At 42.9% G+C, this 20,273-nt stretch overlaps 1 protein-coding gene, 1 long non-coding RNA gene and 1 pseudogene across 2 annotated transcripts; all 3 read right to left on the bottom strand.

The window, feature by feature from the left end:
* Positions 1-1,831: 1,831 nt before the first annotated feature.
* Positions 1,832-3,285, bottom strand: LOC123140053 (uncharacterized). Its single transcript, XR_006469754.1, has 2 exons — positions 2,828-3,285; positions 1,832-2,724 (listed from the first exon to the last, which is right to left on the bottom strand). It is a non-coding gene; the product is annotated as an uncharacterized lncRNA (long non-coding RNA).
* Positions 3,286-3,695: 410 nt separating this feature from the next.
* LOC123140049 (putative disease resistance protein RGA3) lies at positions 3,696-7,872 on the bottom strand (annotated as a pseudogene).
* A 2,368-nt stretch (positions 7,873-10,240) lies between these two features.
* On the bottom strand, positions 10,241-15,214 carry LOC123139774 (wall-associated receptor kinase 2). Its single transcript, XM_044559482.1, has 4 exons — positions 14,213-15,214; positions 12,566-13,099; positions 11,608-11,760; positions 10,241-11,519 (listed from the first exon to the last, which is right to left on the bottom strand). Exons 1-4 carry the CDS (start codon positions 15,138-15,140, stop codon positions 10,279-10,281), a joined length of 2,856 nt encoding a protein of 951 aa, XP_044415417.1. The 5' UTR covers positions 15,141-15,214; the 3' UTR covers positions 10,241-10,278.
* Between the last annotated feature and the right edge of the window lie 5,059 nt (positions 15,215-20,273).

Genomic DNA, 20,273 nt, shown 5'->3' with positions numbered 1-20,273 from the left:
ACACCCTGCCCACTCACAACTACTGAATATCATTTAACCAGTACTTTCCCGGGCCTCAAGTCCTTGCCCATTACTAGAACAACAGGCTCACTAGTTAATTCTGCATCAGGTCGGCTCTTATTACAAAGATAGACATCAATATATCAACACTATGGTGTCTCTCTTATAAGGATCACTTGTTATCTACTTCTAAAACGTATTTCAGGGATATCAACACACTCTAAGGCAGCGTTTAACAGTGTGACACTCGTCATTAGTGCTTTTTAATCCAGGGATTCGTCGTCAGCTAAGCTTTACAGCGACGTCTCACCGCACTCATATAATTAAGTACACATTGCTAATTTGTATTTCTAATAGACGGTAGCTGTAATCACCAACCACATGTACAAACAAACGCTACCTGAACAAAGCCTCCATCACGGATTGAAATTTAGTGACAATGCATATGGCTGTCTGGCTGCTAACGCAAAGTTTAACCATTTATCGATCTATTATTGTGGGTTGTTCTGGCCTGCTGCGTGAGGCAAATTTGGCGTATTCAGCAGCACCATTCAGCAAGGATTTGGCGTGTATTCGCCGCCCATTTCTTTAACTGACAGCGTGACTCATCAGTGGATAGATTCTACACTCTACAGCGACATGGGATTAACCATTGTTAATGTTGTACTAGTAAGTGCATTTCAGTATGCAGAGCAGTGGCCACCGGGCCGGAAGGGGGAATACTCAACCATATATTTATCGATCTATTATTGTTGGTTGTTGTGACCGCGTGAGGTTTCTAGACACTACGACTACACTACCGACGACGAGCAATGGGGTCATTTGGCGTACCCATCAGCAAGAGAAGGATTTGGCGTACACTTGCCGTGCATTAGTTTAACTAGATGATACCCCGCGCGTTGCTGCGGGAATTTTTAGCACTACATGATAAATATTTATGATGTAAGAAATAATAAAATCCTAAAAAATGCATTTTTTAACCTTCGATGAAACAATATGAAAAGCTAGGAGAATTCGTATATTGTAAAGTATCTACATACTTGCTTAGATTTTCCTGATAATAATTCAAGGTAATATAATTTGATTATATATTAGAAGTGCATCAGAGCAAAAAGAAATTCATGCTAATTTGCGAGCCTTGCGTGTTAATATGCCAAAACAGAAATTAGCTTCGATTGTCCACTATGATAATAATTTTGGGTGGAAAAGTAACCAAAGGTACACAAATTGTCATGGTTACTAAGTAGGGCAACAAATATACTCCATGTTCAACATCTTATTTAAAAGACTGCTATCCAGCATAGAACAATTAAACTTTAGGAGAATCAGAAATGGCCATACTTGATCCTCTCACCAAGGATTGTCATTAACACCAGAACAATCAAATAGTGATATTCCAAATTATTCTTACATTTTTAAAACGAAGCTATTGCCCGAGAGAAGATTGTATATTATAATTTGCACACATGGTTGAAAACATAACATCACTTAATATCCTAGCATAGATAAATAATAAAATGATATCATCTATCTTCAAACCAGAAACACACCAACAGTCTTATTTGTCATCACAGTTGTACATCCCAGGGAGTAGACATGCATGACTGGGTATAAAATCTTCTAACATTTGCAAAAAAAAATTAGTATAACATGGGCGAATTGCATAAAGGAAAAATTGAAATAACAATGCCAATAGCAATAATAGTCTCTTTAAGGATTCTTATGGAAAAAAAAGCATAGCAGTTTGTTCTGCCGAAGCGTGAATGAGGCAATTGCATGGAGTGAACATATTGGTAGTTGTGTTACCTTCATACGGTGCAAATACTTAATAAAAGCTTAATTTTTTTTAGATTAACTTCCTCACTCTATTTATTCATGAAGTTCAGGGATTTCAAATTACATGCATGATACTATCAGGTGGCACATGCAGCCATACTTTATGAAGATCATTCAAGACCCCTTCCTTCGCCATCATATGTGCCGTTGTGTTTGCTTCTCGATGAACCCTCATTTACAAACAGTAGCTTCATCTCCTCAACATCCGGCCCCAGCACAGAGAAATTCTTGTGTTGATCATTTAGCACAGAAGCTACAACCCTGCAATCGATTATGAAAGCTTCAATTTATGGAAGGAAATGTATAACACATCATTATGTAAAACAAATGCAAATATGATTTATTTTATTTTATTTGTATAATATCTGGAAAAATTCCCTTTTAAACTTACACTTGAAGCCGCTAGTCGATTAACCTGCAACTCATATCCGCAACAATATTTACAGAATCTTCCATTTTGAATGATAAATCTGAAACACGTGGCTAATCTATCACTGTGCTAGCTCGACAGGCTAGATGATGTTCAGATAGAACAGTACTACTGAAACACACATATGCCTAATAAACCATCTATTCGGGTATCGGATCGTTCTGATGGCATTCATAGTGGAATAGTACTGTCTGTCAGGAACATACCTGAAAATGACCAAAAGAATATGCCTTGATTCACAAAACAATCAAAGCAAAAAAAAACAATAAAATTCATACTAACCTACACGTGTGTGCATGTATGAGAGAGAGAGAGAGAGAGAGAGAGAGAGATGCGGGATTGTAGTTGCACGTACTTATTCCTTCCAATCAGCGCCTTATATACAAAAGAAAAAGAAGAGAGAACAGTACGACCCATCGTTTCCAATCAAAGTTGTTTCATTTGTTTATTCCTTCCAACTATGAATATAAAGAAAATAAAACGAAGAGGAATCAGAGATTGTTGTTTAATGCTTGCGGGGAGTGCTCGCATTAGAGAGGATTGGGGATTAGAAAGACTGACCGGACTTGGTGGGCGGAAGAGTACGCTGGAGACATAACAGATCTGCCTTCTAAAAAATGCTTCCTGCCCCACACAAATCAGAGCTTCCAACCCAAACAAACTCAAGATCGTTAGGATTCGTCGAGATAGAGAGGAAGGAGAGCCCCCACCTTTTGACACAGGTGATGTTGGAGGACGACGACAACAGTGAGACGTGTGGCTCGCCTAGAGCTATGGTCGACATCAGGGCGCGGGCTTGGGTCAGCACTGTCCGCGGGGCTTGATTCGACAACGGATTGCAGGCTCACAGGGGGCCCGGGTCAGCAGCAGCATCCTGGTATTTGGGGGCGACCCCCACCCCCACGAACGCCGGGCTGGCAGCAGCACCGCGCCATGAGCACCATCATCGCCGCTGAAGGTGAGGTGTGTATGGTAGCTTTTGCACGGCGAGTATGAATGGGTTGATTTATTTCGATGAGTGGAACCGGACGGAGGATACGAAGAGAAGGGGGAAATAAAGTGGGAGAATACCAATGGCATGGTGGAGAAGATAACGCACATTTTTTTATTGAGGAGCCTGTGGTTAACGGATGAAGCAGACGTGGGATGGTAACCAAACGTCGTGCCTTGGTCCTTTCTATACGCGGGTAGCAACACGTTCGACGTGGCATCGTGTATATTAGGAGTTCACTGAAGTGGTAGGATGCTGAGTTGGATGCCCTGCATGTTGAGATAAATACTTGTAGTGGGGATGAATCTCTTAAGTATATAGGATTCACAGTATGGCTCATCACTAACTTCCAGGTTCTACATCGATGATAGGGTTAAAAAGTGTTAGTCTGTAGTGTACTACCAAAGCGTATTTCAGACAGTATGCAGACAAGTGAATAGTTGGTCGGAGGGGAAGATGGTGGGGAGGAAAGGTCGAACCTTGGAAGTCCTAGGCATCACCGCAGGAGAGGGACTGAGAATAAGTTGCTGTTATTTTCGATTTTGTTTTTTTGCTGGAAGCATGTTTGATTTTTGCAGGAACTGCTTGCTTTTCTGTTGCAACGGGCAGATGATGTGCTCGGCGGCGAACGACATGGCCGCCATGATTTTTGTTCTTTTTTATTTTCTTGCTACAAGTAGCAAACTCTTTTGCTGGAACCAACATTTTCTCCACTCTGCCGCAGTTTTCGTTGGTTGGTGTGCCAAGAAACCACCTATGGTGACTATGGCAAGAGGAAGTTCATTACACTTCTTTAGGATTAGTTTTGCTGGTTCAACCAATTCAGGATAATGCTTAGCCAAATCTGTGATTTTATTCTTAAATACCTGCAATGGTGGGAAATATAATTAGTATTTTTACTACACTACAATCAAATGAATTAGGTGCGAGAAAACAAATCTTTCTACTTTGTTTATTAACTAGTTTGTCTCAGTTAAGTTTGGTGGTGAGTAAACATACAATGTGGCCGAACATAGTTCCATACATGTACTCCCTCCATAAAGAAATATAAGAGCGTTTAGATCATTAAAGTAGTGATCTAAACGCTCTTATATTTGTTTACAGAGGGAGTAATTTTGTATGTAAGACAAATAAGATCACACTATATTGATTACTATAAAATAAACCAATATATAAGTTAAGTGTTAACTTATTGTGCACATCTCTTAACATATTTTTGTAATAAAATTCACATGGACACATTTATTAAATATATATTCAGAGCTTGAACTATGTGATATCACTAAGTTATAAAATGGAAAACAAAGAATATACTATTACAGTAATGTGTTCATATTAAACTATCTGAAGAAAAAAAAAACTATTTTGAACAAATTGGAAAATTCAAAGAAATGAAACTCGTTCTAATTACATGACATTGTTTTAACCATTGCCTCAAGTATAATTTTGATATAAGAGCAGTGGTGGAGCCGTAATTATTGTCGGTCTGCTACTAACCTAACCTGGCCTAACTAGACAATGGTTAACATAATCAGTGTTTTTGTTTAATTACTGAAAGTACAACATTCCAACATGATGACCCTATGACATCGGTCATGGTGGTGTCTGCATCTTACGTTTTGCAACTATTTGGAAGTATCTCCTCCAAATCGTGGTCCAGCGGAGCTGCACTACACTGATCTGACATGACCCATCCTAAAGAAATACAAGTAACAACTCTAATACCTTTTTTGTGAAGAGATCACATGCATCCTTGTCTTGTAGAACACTAAGAAAGTGTATGCACTCCTTTTGTTCCATGTACTCTGGTTTCTTGCAACAATGTTTAGCAATATCCTCTTGCCTTGTTGTGATCACAATAACCAAGCTTGGATTCTTCATTGCAAGTAAACTCAGCATTATTTTATCCCATTCAGTGGTGGATGATAGGTTATCGAGAACAATCAGACATTTTTTCCTTGTGAACGTTTACATAACACTTCTGTCAACTCTTTAACCCCCATCGAACCAATATCTTCTTTGGTACCAAACGCAAAGTCCATGGCGCTCTTCTTTGCTTCTAACTGGTATATTAAGCTCCTCAGGAGCTCCTCAAGCTTGAAAGGTCGCAAGACTGTGACAAAAGCATGTTTACCAAACATGTCATTGACCTCTTGACTTTGGTAAATATCTTTGATCAGAGTGGTTTTTCCAAGACCACCCATTCCCCACACTGCGATCACCTGAAATTGTGAGGTGGAAGCGTGTTCTCGTATGACTTCAATAATAGCATTTTTTTTCTTAGTTTCTCCCAACAAGCTGGAATTCTTCAAAAACACATGAAACCGTGTTGGTGTGTGTGTGCTCTTCTTGCACTATCATCTTTCTGTCAACATTATTATTAGACTGGTATTCTTTTATCTCATCCTCAACAATGCAGGGTAGCGTTGTGCTAGATGTTGGCTTTGATGAATATGTCATGTCTTGAGACCCCTGAACACAAGCAAACAATAACTACATGAAATTTAATTGACGAATCATTCCAAAAACTTACTGAAGAATCAGCTCAATGCATTTCCAGTTGCTACACAAAAATTTTGTTACCACAATGAACCACAAATAGTAAATCGAAGCTAGGATAGCATGCATACAAGTCAATTGTGCTGAGGTGACCTTTGCCGAAAATACTAAAAGCAGTCCAAAATTTGAAAAAAGCGGAGAAGTACACGAACACAAAGTATTCATGAGTTACATAGAAAGTTTGCTACTACTACAAGCAGGGGGAACATAAAGTTACTAAAAACATTAGAACTCAGCATTGCATGACCACCTACATGTCATGTATGGTGACTTGGTGAGACATATACGCTTAGCCGTCCGTATACCCTCCTCAGCCACCTCTAGAAGCTACAACCATTTAGCATTCAAGGAGGACAAAAACTGCGAAATATTTCAGTTCTTATGTAATCCGTATTAATAGAGGAGAAATATAGTTATTGTTCTATTAAAGAGTCATGACCAATATGATTTAGTTTTGTCAATATGTAAAGCAAGCAAGAATAGAACAAGTCTAGTTTTGTCCCTATCTACTGGATTCCCTACTCTACCTCTCTTCTCCCTTCACCCTTGTCATTATGTCTCAAGGAAACACATCACCACCGAACCTAGTCACCTGCCGCCCTTTCCCACTGGAGAGTGGTAACCTGTCCCTAGGGATCTTGGCAGAGGAAACCAATATCAGCAAGGAATATAGGGGCGAAGACAAAAGATCTGGGAGGACTGTGAAGGTCTATGGTGAGGGATGACGCTGGAGGGGACGGGGGGAGCTTGGTTGGGTGAGAGAAGTGGACTCATTTCATGCTGATTATTCTCTTCTCAGTGGCGTGTTAGGATTTGCACCGGGAAATTTCTCATTCTTGGCTTTGTCCAAACACACAAATTAATTGATCCCGCCTCAAGCACTCCATGCATAGCTGATCTAAAGGTTTACATCTTGGATGATATTTTTCTAAAGAAATAAATAAACTCAAGATTTCGAACTGAGTGAACCAAAAACTTGTGTTCGAAGTAGTACCTGCTGGTATAAAGCATATATAGTTTGTTTAGCAGACAATTGCTTGATCTCCGACACGGTACTTCCCTGGCCCTGGCACAGGCTTGCAACTTCAACATGCTAGCTCTGTGGATACTATGATATGGCTCCCCTGTTTGTTTTCTGGGAAGCAAGCTTTGATCTGCTGCCATTCTTCAATAGTGGATAGTCCGGCAAGCACGATCAGGTGCCTCTTCTTGCTGACACATTCATTGTACTCATGTGCCAACTCATGCCAAATCTTCTCCCCCTCTGCCTCCAGCAGAAAATCAACCACCCCTATGGTGGTTGCTTGAAACTGTTCCACTATACTCTGGACAAATTCTTTCCGGTGGAAAGGGCGTGTCACCCTAAGCCACGACTGTTTCACCCTAGACTTGGGAATTTGACTTTGACATTTGGATTCTCGTAAGCATCAAAGATGATGGAGGTATGCCCAACCGTGCCACTTGTTCCCCACACTCCGATCACTCCAATTTGGTATGATCCCAAGTCTTTCTTGTCGCTGAAGATCAGCTGGGCAAGATCCAACCTTAATCCTGATTGGTGCTGATTTGTAGCATGCCTTCTTGCTTCATCAACGCCGAACATGGCAGCAGTGGTGGTTGTGAGGTCAGAAGAATTAGCGGGTTTTGATCCACGGTCGATGAGGCGGTACCGCACGTTCCTATGGCTCATGTCCTCCACCTTGGCACGCAGCTCCTTCATCTTCTTGGCGACATGGCGACGATCGAGAACGGTGCGAGGGATGCGCCACTAGGATTTCCGATGAACACGGACAAAGAAGTCCTGGAGGCCATCTTCGACGTCGTAGGCGACGTCACGAACCTGCTTCACCCAGGTCCTGACCACCTTGTTGTGCTCGCCTTGCTCATCATGCGCCACCATCAAGAAAGACTGCATCATCTCCAGCTTGTCGGTGATGAAGGCCTTGTCGCGCTGTACTCCCAGCTGCAGGGCCACCTCCTCCGCATCGGCGGATTTGGCGTAGCTGAGCGCTCCGCTCAGCGCAGACTTGCCGATGCTCAACGCGGTCACCTCCATCGGTACCGATCAAGCTTCCCTCTCTCGCTTGCCCGTGAGTGTTTGCTGTGAATGGATCTGAGATGCAGGGCTCAGTGTCGAAACCATCTTTTAAACAAGACGTTGCTGCCCTTAAGTTGGCACTCACTCACCTTTGCTGCACATTAGTTTTTGGGAGTACCTAGAACTCATCTAGATGAGACATAATTTGGTCTCATTCACTTTGAAAAAAAGAACAGATACAACCCACGTCAGCACACACGCATCTTATAGCATCACATTCAATGGCTATAAAAGGTGAATGAGACCAAATTATATCTCATCTAGATGAGTTCTAGTAAAACTGTTAGTTTTTAATAGCAGACTTCATTACTTAACTATGCATCAGGCCGGCCCTCGTTACATGAATAGACAGCGATGCCTCAACAAACTCTCACATTGTTAATTTTTATTTCTGCAGAATTGCTGTACTCCATGGCTTAAAATTTAGTGAAAATGTATAAGGCTTTGAAAGTCATCGCGCTCTGCTAGCTGCGATACTGAACAAACTATACTCCTGTATGCTGACATAGAATTTAACTCCTATTCTCCAACACAAAGTTTATTAATGATTTAAAGGAATTACATGAGGTAGATTTGAGATGCATGTCTCAGGCTCTTAGGTCCTGCTTAGATAGACAGAAGTTAGTTGATTCTTTTTTAATCAAGACTTGCCAGGTCTCCATCGCGCATCTCATATATATTGGTTTAACAGTGTGACACTCATCATCAGCGCCTTTTAATCTATACTAGGGATGCATTGTTAGCTACGCTTTACAGCGACGTCTCACCATATATACTCATATAAGTACACATTGCTAATTTGTATTTCTAATAGACGGTAGATGTAGTGACCAACCACATGTACAAACAAACGCTGCCTGAAGCCCTGAACCAAGCCGGCATCACGGATTGAAATTTAGTGACAATGCATATGGCTGTCCAGCGGCTAACGCAAAGTTTAAGCATTTATCGATCTATCATTCTGGGTTGTTGGGACCTCGTTGTGCATTTGGCGTACCCTGCAGCACCATTCAGCAAGGATTTGGTGTGTCCTCATCGCGCATTTGTATAAATGACAGTGTGACTCATCACTGGATAGGTTGCACTCTTTAGAGCAATATATGATTAGAAATTGTTAATGTTGTACTAGTAAGTGCATTTCAGTATGCAGAGCAGTGGCCAGTGGGACGGAGGGGGGGAATCCTCAACCATTCATTGATCTATTATCGTTGGTTGTTGGGACCTGCGAGAGGCATGTCCCATGTGGGTTCCTAAGCGCGACCAACGAAGAGCATGTGGCATTCAGCAAATGATTTGGCGTACATTCATCGAGTATTAGTTTGACAGCGTGACTCATCAGTAGATGGGCTTTACAGTGATGATAGGATTGACAATTGTTAATCTGTATGGCAGAGAACTGAATAGGGGAGTGTGGGTCTGAGGGGAAAATGTGTTGAGGAGGCGAGATCGAACCTCCGTGGTCCAAGGAGTCGCCGCAGGAGAGGAAGAACGACGTCGGGCACCTCGGTCACACACACGGCGGGCGGCCTCCTCCGCTTCCAGCCGCATGCCTCCTGCAGAGGCGCGGTCCACTGTTCCTCAACGGCCAGCCTGCCGCTGGAGAAACCGGCCGGCTGGCAGCTTCGAAGGGGAAACGGCAAAGACAGGCAGATGAAAAAAATGATAATTATTTTTCACACTCTTTGTCGCAAAAGCAGAACTTCTCAACACACGCGTGCCAAACCTCCTACACGCCTTTCATTTTCTTCATCAAGGGTCGAGGCCTTGGCTAAAGCTCATCTCCCTCTCCTCTTCTCCCCCAACAAAATGCAATGTGCCCTTGAGCCATTGTCAGGAGCCATTTCTGGCATTCAGCACGCCGGGAGCATGCTCGCATCGGCATGGCTGACTTTGCTGCTCCTGGAGTTGCGACTGCTCGACCCTCTTTGTCTTTCCTATGCACCTTCACAAGCCGAACCCAACCTGACTTGTGCATCTCATTTCTAACCAAGGAAACCTCATCGAGGCCATCATCTTCCTCCATCAGCATTCGGCAAAGTATATATTAAATTAAACTAGGTAGTACTATTCAAACCTGTAATTAAGTCACTGGTAATGAGCGGTGAGACATGAGTACTGCAGTTGCCAACACTGTAAAATACCTTTATCCAGCACCGTAGCTTAATCGCAATGACTTGTCCTCTAAATTGAAATTACAGACAAAAAATAAGCTACAAACACAATGCGGGAATTTACATGGCATACTCCCACACTAAAAGGAACTACATGCATTACATTTTTTTCTATATAAATACGTATAGGATAACTGACAAAGATGCACCTCAGAAGCTTAGTAAGCAGATGATCATCCCACTGTGTGCTTCGCTAGCGTGGCAAGCTGGCTGAGTTCAAAAACTCTTGCTCCAGACTGTACTTTCCGGAGCTGCATGTAGGTGTTAAGCTAACATTACTGACAATGTTGTTGCTCTGTGCATGAGAGCTAGCGCCATTTAGGCACCCAAGTGACTCGATCTCTCCATCATTTATGGGAGGAAGTTGACTCCTTAATCTTCTAGTTTTTAGGAGTTGCAACTTCATTTCTACCTCTTTCATGGTAGGTCTTTCTTTTCCTTTGGTTTTCAAGCATGCTTCCGCAACTGAGGCAATGTCATCAATTTCATTCTGGTTCGCTTCTTCGACAACTTGGGGATCCATTATTTCCATGAGGACTCCCTGCTGAGATCCTTCCACGAAGTAATGAGCCAAGCTTTGTTTTATACCTTGTTCATTAATAAAAATTGGCTTCTTTCTCATTAGAAGCTCCACTAGTATAATTCCAAAGCTATAAACATCACTCTTCTCACTCAGCTCCCCGGTGTGGTAGTACTCGGGGTCTAAGTAACCAAAAGTTCCTTGTACAATTGTCACTACATGTGTCTGATCAAGTGATAAAGACCTCGAAGCACCAAAGTCAGAAACCTTGGTAGTAAAGTTGTCATCTAGAAGTATATTGGAGGATTTCACATCTCTATGGAAAATTGGTATCGCAGCAGCTGAGTGGAGATAAGCAAGAGCTCCTGCAGCTTCTGCAGCAATCCTAATGCGATCACCCCATAAAAGTAAACATTTAACACTTACGTCAATGTGAAGAAGATCATATAGTGTGCCATTGGATATGAACTCATAAACTAGCAAAGGCACTTCTGTTTCGAGACAACAACCAAAAAGCTTGACTACATTCCGATGAATGATTTGTGACAGGATGGCAACCTCGTTGATAAACTGGTCAATCTCAGTTTGCTCCACCAGCTTAGACTTTTTTATGGCCACTACACGTTGATCAGATAAAATCCCTTTGTAAACTGTCCCATGTCCTCCACGGCCAAGAATACGACTGGCATCAAAGTTATTGGTTGCTTTATCTAATTCCTCCAAGGAGAATATCTTTGTTTTATCTGTGGCACTTTCATCTAATATTAGTTGTTCCAAGAGTAGGCCTTGATTTTTCTTGAAGTATGTCCTTCGAATTCTCTTTTGCATGCCTCTCTTCCACTTGCTGATGAGTACTGTTGCACCTAGCACAAGAATAATGGCACCAAGTCCACAACTAATTCCAATTGCGATACCTATACATCCAATAGTAGTTGTTATGAGAAAAATCTCACTTTGCAAGTTGCAATTTGTACCGAGGTGAGTAAACTCGATATGATTTACCTAAGAGAAGATTGCGTCTCTTTGTTGACATGACACATTTGAGATTTATTGGATCAAACTCTTTTCCATGGGTGCACTCATTGCAGCTATAGCCTCCAGGATAATTTAGGCAAGGGCCATTGCAAATATGCATCAACAAACACTCATTGACATCTGCAAAATGGTAGGTATGTGAGAAACATATGATGCCCGGAAATATTTGGAAGAAACGGTGGAACCATAGATAGGTTACCCTTGGCCTAGAACTCATCCTAGGTAGGTTAGCCTTGGCCTAGAACTCATCCTAGAGACATCAAAATTACCTCTATACAACAATGTGATCTCCAAAATACACCACTGAACATTATTGTTTCTAAGCACATGTTAGTAAGGAACCAAGCTATATAGATGTAACATTATAAAAATATGTTTGATTCCATATATGTTAATAATGTATCATTTCCATGAGGTGCATTTACATGTTTATGAATATGCAAATGTCACTAAAGTTCTAGAAGTTTGTATGTGCACATTTAAAATACCAAAAAAATGGTGGATATGATTAATCATATACATGATGGTGATATGCAATGTGATCTCAAACAAGGATCAATCCCTATGTTTTCATTGTCATGAATTAGCTAAAATCTAGTACCAATGCATGGCTAGGGCCATTTAGCATAATGTACCCTAATGTACCATTTTTAAGTAATAAAGTTATCGCCCTTCTAGTCTCTACATCATGTGATGCACATAACTAAAATGAGGCATGTTAATGAGTTGTATGACTTGAATAACATGCTTATCCTAAACCCACTAAAAAGGAAATAAATTCTTTGGATCAAGATGACCGACAAACTGCATCACATGAATCCTGCTAGATCTATCATTGCAATGTTTCGGTCAATCATTTCATGTACATGGAAAATCAGCCCTATAGTTGGAGGACAATTTGTACTGGCAGTTGTAGTGTGTTTACCTTTGCAGCCATTTGGTATGTATGGATTTCCATCAAAACCTTGAGAGCACTGACAACGATAGCCGAGCTGCATCGTCCCATTCCTGCGGCCGCGGGTGACAGGAATGCAACTACTATTGACACTGCGGCATGCGTACATAGCACTTCTTTGCTTGCTCATAGCAACCGGACAAGTTAAATTATCGATAGACCACCACATCTTCATACCGTATTCTTCAGATAAATAAAAGCCTTCTCCAGGCATAAGTCCTAATTCCCAGCCCCCCTCGTCTGGTTCAAATAGCACCGTGAGCTCTTCTTCGCCATACTTTGAGTTGTTTTGTGTTTCTCTAACACTAAGATATCCTTCATTAACTGAAATGTTTGCCACAATGTATTTGCCCCTTTGATCAAGAATTGTAATGTTTTCTGATGTACAGTTAAGTCGAAACTTTTCAGTAGCATAGCAACCATTTTCAAGCCCAAAAGGGAAGGGAATGCTTGTGTTCCCGCAAAATTGGGTGCAACCTCCTTTATGATTGGGATTGTAATGCGCTGCAAGTATAGTGACAGAGGAAGAAGTCACACTGGGAGACTACCACAAGAGAAGTCACATTAAGCTTGTGTGAATTAATGGTCATCCTATCTAGACTAGAGGTACAACTTATTAAATCATTAATTAATAATACCAAGTTTAATTGCTAGTTAAAACATTATAAGGCTAGTCATAGTGGGGAGTAACTTATACTAGTGTCATGCATACGACACTAGTCTAAGTTACTACCTTCATAGTGCAAAGTAACATAGAAATAGTATTATAGATGATTGCATTTTATTAGATTGTAAAATCATTTTTCTTTGGGTTGTGTTATGTTATAATAACATATTATGTTACTCCAAACACCTTTTTCCTTGTTAACTACATGTCACTTAAGTAAACTTCTCTTGAAGTACGCTATGTTACTAGCTAAGTTACTCTCATTATGACCAAGACCAACCTAAAGAAATGTGCTACTCCACCGTCTTAACTGGGAAACCAATCCCATTAATTGGGTGGATACTACTCCATCCATCTCGGTGCATAGGGCATGCACGTGGTTTTATTCCATCAAAAGTATATCATTATATTAATACGAAAATGTAATTTCTTAATAGATATTTTTATTATAGTTAATACACAAGTTAAATTGACGACCTAGAACTACAAGCATGCCTTATGCACTAAGACGTAGGGAGTACCGAAAATAACATAAGTCTTATTTTTTGTGAAATAACTTAAGTCTTATTGACACCTTGTCAAGAATTTTCTATTAGTAGCGACAATATGAGAACTGAGAATTAAGTTACCCCATGTGGAACTAGTAAACAATATAATCAATAACATTAGTACATCCAAATATGTCAAAAGATTCTGAAGAAAAACCTGTCCTAATTTTTGAACTTCTATGATTGGTAATTTTCAGTTTTGGGCAAGAGACAATTAGTGTTTGCTTTGTTGTACGTAGAACTAGTTATATTTAAATTCGGAAGCAAAAAATATGTTTTTCCTATGAAAAATGATGACGAGCAAAAATTGCCATAGTATTCAATCATGCATACATCAGTCCAATATTTATGACATGGCATTTCAATATTTTTAAATTCCTGGTTAAAGAGTAGATTGCTGACCTGGTTGTTGACAACCATCCATAAGGTATGGGTTGTTGTCGTTTGTGCCAGTGCGGCAACGACAAGAGTAGCCTCCAGATGGCACATCCACGCAATCGCTGTTATCGCCACAAGCATAGCTTGACTTTTTCTTCTTAGCACTTTGACATCTTGGTTGATCCGTGATGGCTATTGCAAGTAATGCCACACCAATGTTTCTTTTGTCTACCCGACTTGAATAGATGTCGGTAACATTAAAACTGTAATCCCCCGCCAGGAAAACTTTGATAGTATTAGAGAGCCCTTGACGTTCTCTTGATAGTGCTGAGACGCCTTTGAGGCGGTCAACTGTGAACCCAAATGCTGGCACGTCCTGCTGCAAATAAATGGAACAACAACCCATCCCAACATCGTTATAGTGGTTTGCATTTGCCTCCTTCATGGCCTCTTTGTCGTCTAGGCAAATACTCACGCAATAACCTATGGGATTGTTGGTATCACGGCCGAACAAGTAGACACCCACACCGCAACCAACAACGAACAAGCTAGTTTCTTCAGAGGCCATAAGACCTTTAACAGGGGCCTCCCATGACATGTTATAGGTGTCGTCCATACCTGGTTTCATGGTGACGTTGAAGTGGATAGGAGAGACTCGAAGTTCATTTCCTCTGGGATACAAGTCAAGGACCTCAATGGTACTGTTGGCCAGAAAGAGCCTCTTATGACCAGCGGTGTTGTTGCAGGTGAGCTCGAAGCCTTGCCGGAAGCAGCCAGGCCCTATGCCGAACGGGTAGTGAATGGGAACACGACCGCATCTGGAAGGGCAGCGAGCCCGAGCCAGGTCGGCGGCGGACGGGATATGCAAGATCTCACCCCTTCCAGTCTCGGCGGCCGACGTTGGCTGCAGGGCTGCCGCCAAGCACGCCAACAAAAAGCACACGGCGCTCATCGTGGCACCGGCGGCGGGCAAGGTTGTTCTAGCTGTTGGTGGTTGGTTTCGTCTTTCGTGTTATGGTGGCCATATATATAGGATCAATAATAGATAGTAGATGGATACAGTACAGAGATATTATTGAGATTGTATGTATGATGCCTCTGTACGTATTAGTCGCGTGTTAAAAGCAGGATGTCGTGCAGAGGAGTCTACGGTCATCGCCGGGTTAGTTACCACAAGGAATTATTATTTTTGTTATTTTTTTGCGGGAAGTTACCACCAGTACTTAGGACGTGCATGACCCGCGCGCGGTCATCGCCTGTCGCTGCATATGCCGAGTGCAGCTTGGGCTTGGCCGCTTGGGAACGCTACGCCTGACAAAAAAATTACAGTCAAGGTACGTCTGGTTTTGTGGCCAAGGAGAAGGATACGTTTATGCTTGTGGCCGTGCAGTGCAGGCAACTACTGAGAACCATAAAATTAATCCACGGGCCACCTTGACGGGTATAGTACGTGACAATTGACGGGTCTAGTCGCAAATTATACAGATTTTCCACACGTACGTCCATCTCAAACTGAAAGACATGTGAGCGTGCCCTTCACGTACCACTACCGTTGCGATATTACGCGGTTTGTGCCGAGACTTGTACCCTACTGAGTGAGTGAAGGCCCAAAGGAGAGGGATAGGCTGTTCAACGTTCAAGACTACTCCCTCGGTTTTCAATACAAACTACATACATATGTATATAAAAATATTTTAAAGTGTAGGTTCACTTATTTTGCTCCGTACATAATTTATATTGAAATCTCTAAAAAGGTTTATATTTAGGAACGGAGAGAGTATGTGCATGGTTTGGTTTGCTCAACCCCAGTGGACCTAGGGCCGTCCCTGCTCCTTGTCTTCGGGCTTGCCGCCCTTCTACTTCACCGGTGCCAGTGATACTAAGTAGTGGTTGTTTGCGAATTTCTATTTAGCGCATTGAGCGCTGCTTAATGCCTTCTACATATGTTGTCCTGACGCACCTCTTTCTATGGATCGGCACATTAAAGTGTATTCCAGCGGGACTTCTATCCAGGCAGTTTTTGGAAGCTGAAGCTCCCGGTCCTATTTTTTTATCTTTTTCTTTTTTCTGCCTTTTTCTACTAAGCTTTTGTTTGGTCTTTTTTACCTTTTTGTTGCTTTTTTCATTCTTTATTTTTATTTTTTACTTTTTTAAAATAGTTAGTAACTCTTTTCAAACTCTTGAACTCTTTTAAAGTAACAAACTTTTTTTCCAAATTCACAATTAAAAATGAAATTCTTATATGTATGTGTGTGTGTGTGTGTGTGTGTGTGTGTGTGTTCGCAAACTTTTCCGTATTTGTGATTTTTTTTTTCAAATTTGTATTTTTTTGAATTCTTGAAATATTTCCAACTTCACAAACTTTTTCCAATTTGCAAACTTTTTTCATATTCATGAACTTTTCTCAAATTTCTGAACTTATTTTCAAATTCCATTAAGTTTTCCTAGACTCATGATGCGGCAGGCGACGAGGAGGGGCACCACGGTTCGTGGTTGGGTACAGGCAGCGGCGGCAGCGAAAAGGGAACAAGACAGAGACGATGAGTGATCTTCGCGGGTGGAGGATAAAGAAAATGTACATGAAAAAGAACTGAAAATTGAATTACACTAACAACTGGGGTTTCAACTCAAAAACAAAAGAGAGATTTTTTTTTAAATACCCAGATCTATGATAAAAGTTCATCGAGGAGGATCGAAAGCCAGAAGACTAACTCGAAGATGATATGCTACCATCTGTTCGAGCGCCACCCTATGAGGACTAAAAACCCTACCCTAAATTACTAGCCGGAGCCGAGGCACCTAGATTCCCCTCCTTGCCAACAGCTGCCAAAGTGACATGCAGAGGGGAGGAGAATCCATGGGCTGGCTGGCGGAGCTTGGAGGGAAAGAGAACTTTACCCTAGCCGCCTTAGCTTGGAAGAAAGAACAAGAATATTGATGGTAAAAAGAGATATAATAACTGGGGTTTAGGTTTTAGAAAGACATAATTAATCTTGAGAAATCTTTTTCGCAAATCAAGATCTTCTTAGACTAAAAAACACACTTATTGGAAACCATAGCGCAAACAGGAGGACCAAGAGGCCATATTTGTTTGTCGTCGCTCTGGTGTCGACAACTATCGCCTCACTTGAAATGTGTATGTTAGCTAATCTAGACGTTGGGTTTTAGGCTAGTTTGTTTTTCTGTCAAATAAACAGATCGCATGAGCCACGACATATGCGTGCCATGCAAGTAGCTAGCTTCGGCGGGCTGGACGTGGTCACCACGATCGGCCCGGAAGTCTCGCAGGTGGCTTAGGAGGCACGATCGGCCCTCGTGGGATGGCGTGAGCACGCCGGATCGTAGCGCATAGATAGGATCACTACCTGCCTGTCCTTCCATGTAACAGAATAAAAAGCTGAAAGAAAAATGAGAAAAGTTGCAAGATTGCACGCGGCACAAACCACTGTCTCCTCTGTGGTCGTGAGCTTAAGATTGCTAACAAGTGGTATTCAGAGCCTCATTTTAGCGATCCCGGCGATCATGTCCGATCACGGAGTACAGCCGGACGCGGCTGCAGCGGCGGCCGTGGCTGGCCTCAACGGAGGCGCGGGCAGTCCGGCACGCTAGGAGACTCCACCACGGGAGCGCGGTCGCGGGCGAAGCCGCGTCAGGTGGGAGCGGCAGGTGGTGATCCACCAGGCGGCGGCTACGGAGCGTGCGCCGTTCGTGCCGAGCGCCGACACCATGTTCCCGACCCTCACCTCGACCAACTACATTGAGTGGTCGCTGGTGATGAAGGTACACCTGGAGTCCTGGGAGCTCTGGGACGCGATCGAAGGCAATGCGCAACGCGTGCGCGACGACAAGGCGGCGCTCGGCGTCCTCCTCCGAGCCGTTCCGCCGGAGATGCTCGGCGTCCTCGTCGTCAAGGAGACGGCCAAGGCGGCCTGGGACACCATCAAGGTAATGCGTATGGGAGTGCACCGTGTGCGTGAGGCCACCGCACAACAGCTCCACGCGGAATTCGAGAAGATCACATTCCACCATGGCGAAACCCAAGACGCTTTCGGCATGCGGATCACCAGCCTCGTCAACCAGCTGCGCACCCTCGGCGAGAACGTGGAGGAGGTACGCGTCGTGCAGAAGCTTTTGCGTGTTGTTCCACCCGGTACTCGCAGATCGCAATGGCGATCGAAAACCTTCTCGACTTGTCTCGGTTGTGGAAGTCATCGGCTGGCTCAGGACCGCCGAGGAGCGCCGCGCCGCGCCCGCGCTGAGCCAAGGCGACGGGCAGCTGTATCTTACTGAGTAGCAGTGGGAGGCGCGCAAGCAGGCGCGCGGGAGGGGCCAAGGCTCTGGTGGCGGCGGCGGCGGGAACGGTGGCTGGCAGAACAACCGCCATGGGAAGAATCAGGGGCGGAGGATGTTAGAGTTGTGTTGAATATTATTGTACAAGTTAGGTTACAGTTGGACCTGGAGTCGTACGGCGTGTAGACAAGATATGGAGTCGTGTCCAAGTAGGACACTTGTATCCTAGACCTCTCATATATAGCGGGGTAGACACACCATGTAACCTATGCCAACATACACTAGTAGAAAAGGGGGCAATGGTCCAGGCCGGGTCAGCCCATTAGTCCCGGCTCAATCCAGAACCGGGACCAATGGGGGCATTGGACCCGGTTCGCGAGCCCCGGGGGCCGGCCGGGCCACGTGGGCCATTGGTCCCGGTTCGTCTAGACCTTTTGGTCCCGGTTGGTGGGACGAACCGGGACCAATGTGCCTTGGTCCTGGCCCACCACAATTGGTCCTGGTTGGTGGCCTGAACCGGGACCAAATGCTTCCCTTTAGTCCCGGTTCAAGCCACGAACCGGGACCAATTAATTGCCTATATATACCCCTCGCCCGCGAGCAGAGCACTCTCACTGCTCTGTTTTTCGTGGCCGGCGAGGAGAGAGCTTTGTGGTGCTCTAGCTCACCTCCTATGCACACGAGGTGTTCGATGGAATGCCCGAGCCACACTACTTAAGCTTTCTCCTCTCCAAGCTCGACCTCCAAGCTCCATTTTTCTCAATATTTGTCTAGATTTAGCGGTCCGTCACGTCACGTCCCCGTCTTCACCGCCGTCGATCGCCGCGCCGATCTCGTCGCCGGCACCACCGTGGTGAGCCTCTTGTTCTTATCTTCTTTTTGAAAGGAAAAAAAATTCTTACTTGTATGTTTATATAGATACTTGTATAATTTTCTTACTTTTATTATTGCATCTTATATAGTGCGATGGTTTTGGTATCCGCCCCCGTCGGCCCTCGTCCTGTCTATGATTCGGATGTGGTATATATTATCTTTTCATAACTATTGGTTCATCTATTGTTTATGACAATTATGCCGACCAACGTGACATAGATTTTATTTATCTAGGAGGTTATTGAACCGGAAATTCCAACCGACCCTATTGTTGAGATGTTAAATTTAGTTGAAGAAGAAAACAATTTCTTGAAGGAAAAAATTAGAAAAATTGTTTTCGCATTGGTAATCTTGAAGGAAAATATTAGAAAATATGCCATTCATACCGAGGCTTGGTATCATTATGCCGTTGGATCAGTTGTTACATTGGTTGCGATTATGATCGCATTTGTTTTCGCATTGAAATGTTTTACATAGTTTCAATGTATGGTTTAATTAATTTAGATGCTCTGCAGAGCTTTATGTTGTTATATGAGAACTATGTATGTACTTTGGTTTTAATGTGATGATGAACTTCTATTAATTTGGTCACTTAATTATCTATTCATGATGTTCTGTAATGCACGTAGATGAACCGGCAATGGATGTACGGTTCAAGACACACCTCCGAGTACATTAAGGGCGTGCATGAATTTCTCGAAGTGGCTGAGGCAAACAAGCAGAATGGTTTTATGTGTTGTCCATGCCCTATATGTGGGAATACGAAGTCTTACTCTGATCGGAAAATCCTTCACACCCACCTGCTTTACAAGGGTTTCATGCCACACTATAATGTTTGGACGAGGCACTGAGAAATAGGGGTTATGATGGAAGACGGCGAAGAAGAAAAGTACAATGACAACTATGTGCCCCCTGAATACGG

This window comes from Triticum aestivum, chromosome 6B (genome assembly GCF_018294505.1).
Source record: "Triticum aestivum cultivar Chinese Spring chromosome 6B, IWGSC CS RefSeq v2.1, whole genome shotgun sequence".
NCBI lineage: Eukaryota > Viridiplantae > Streptophyta > Magnoliopsida > Poales > Poaceae > Triticum > Triticum aestivum.
Note: the sequence above shows the minus strand (reverse complement) of the source record. Positions and strands in the feature narration are given on the sequence as shown.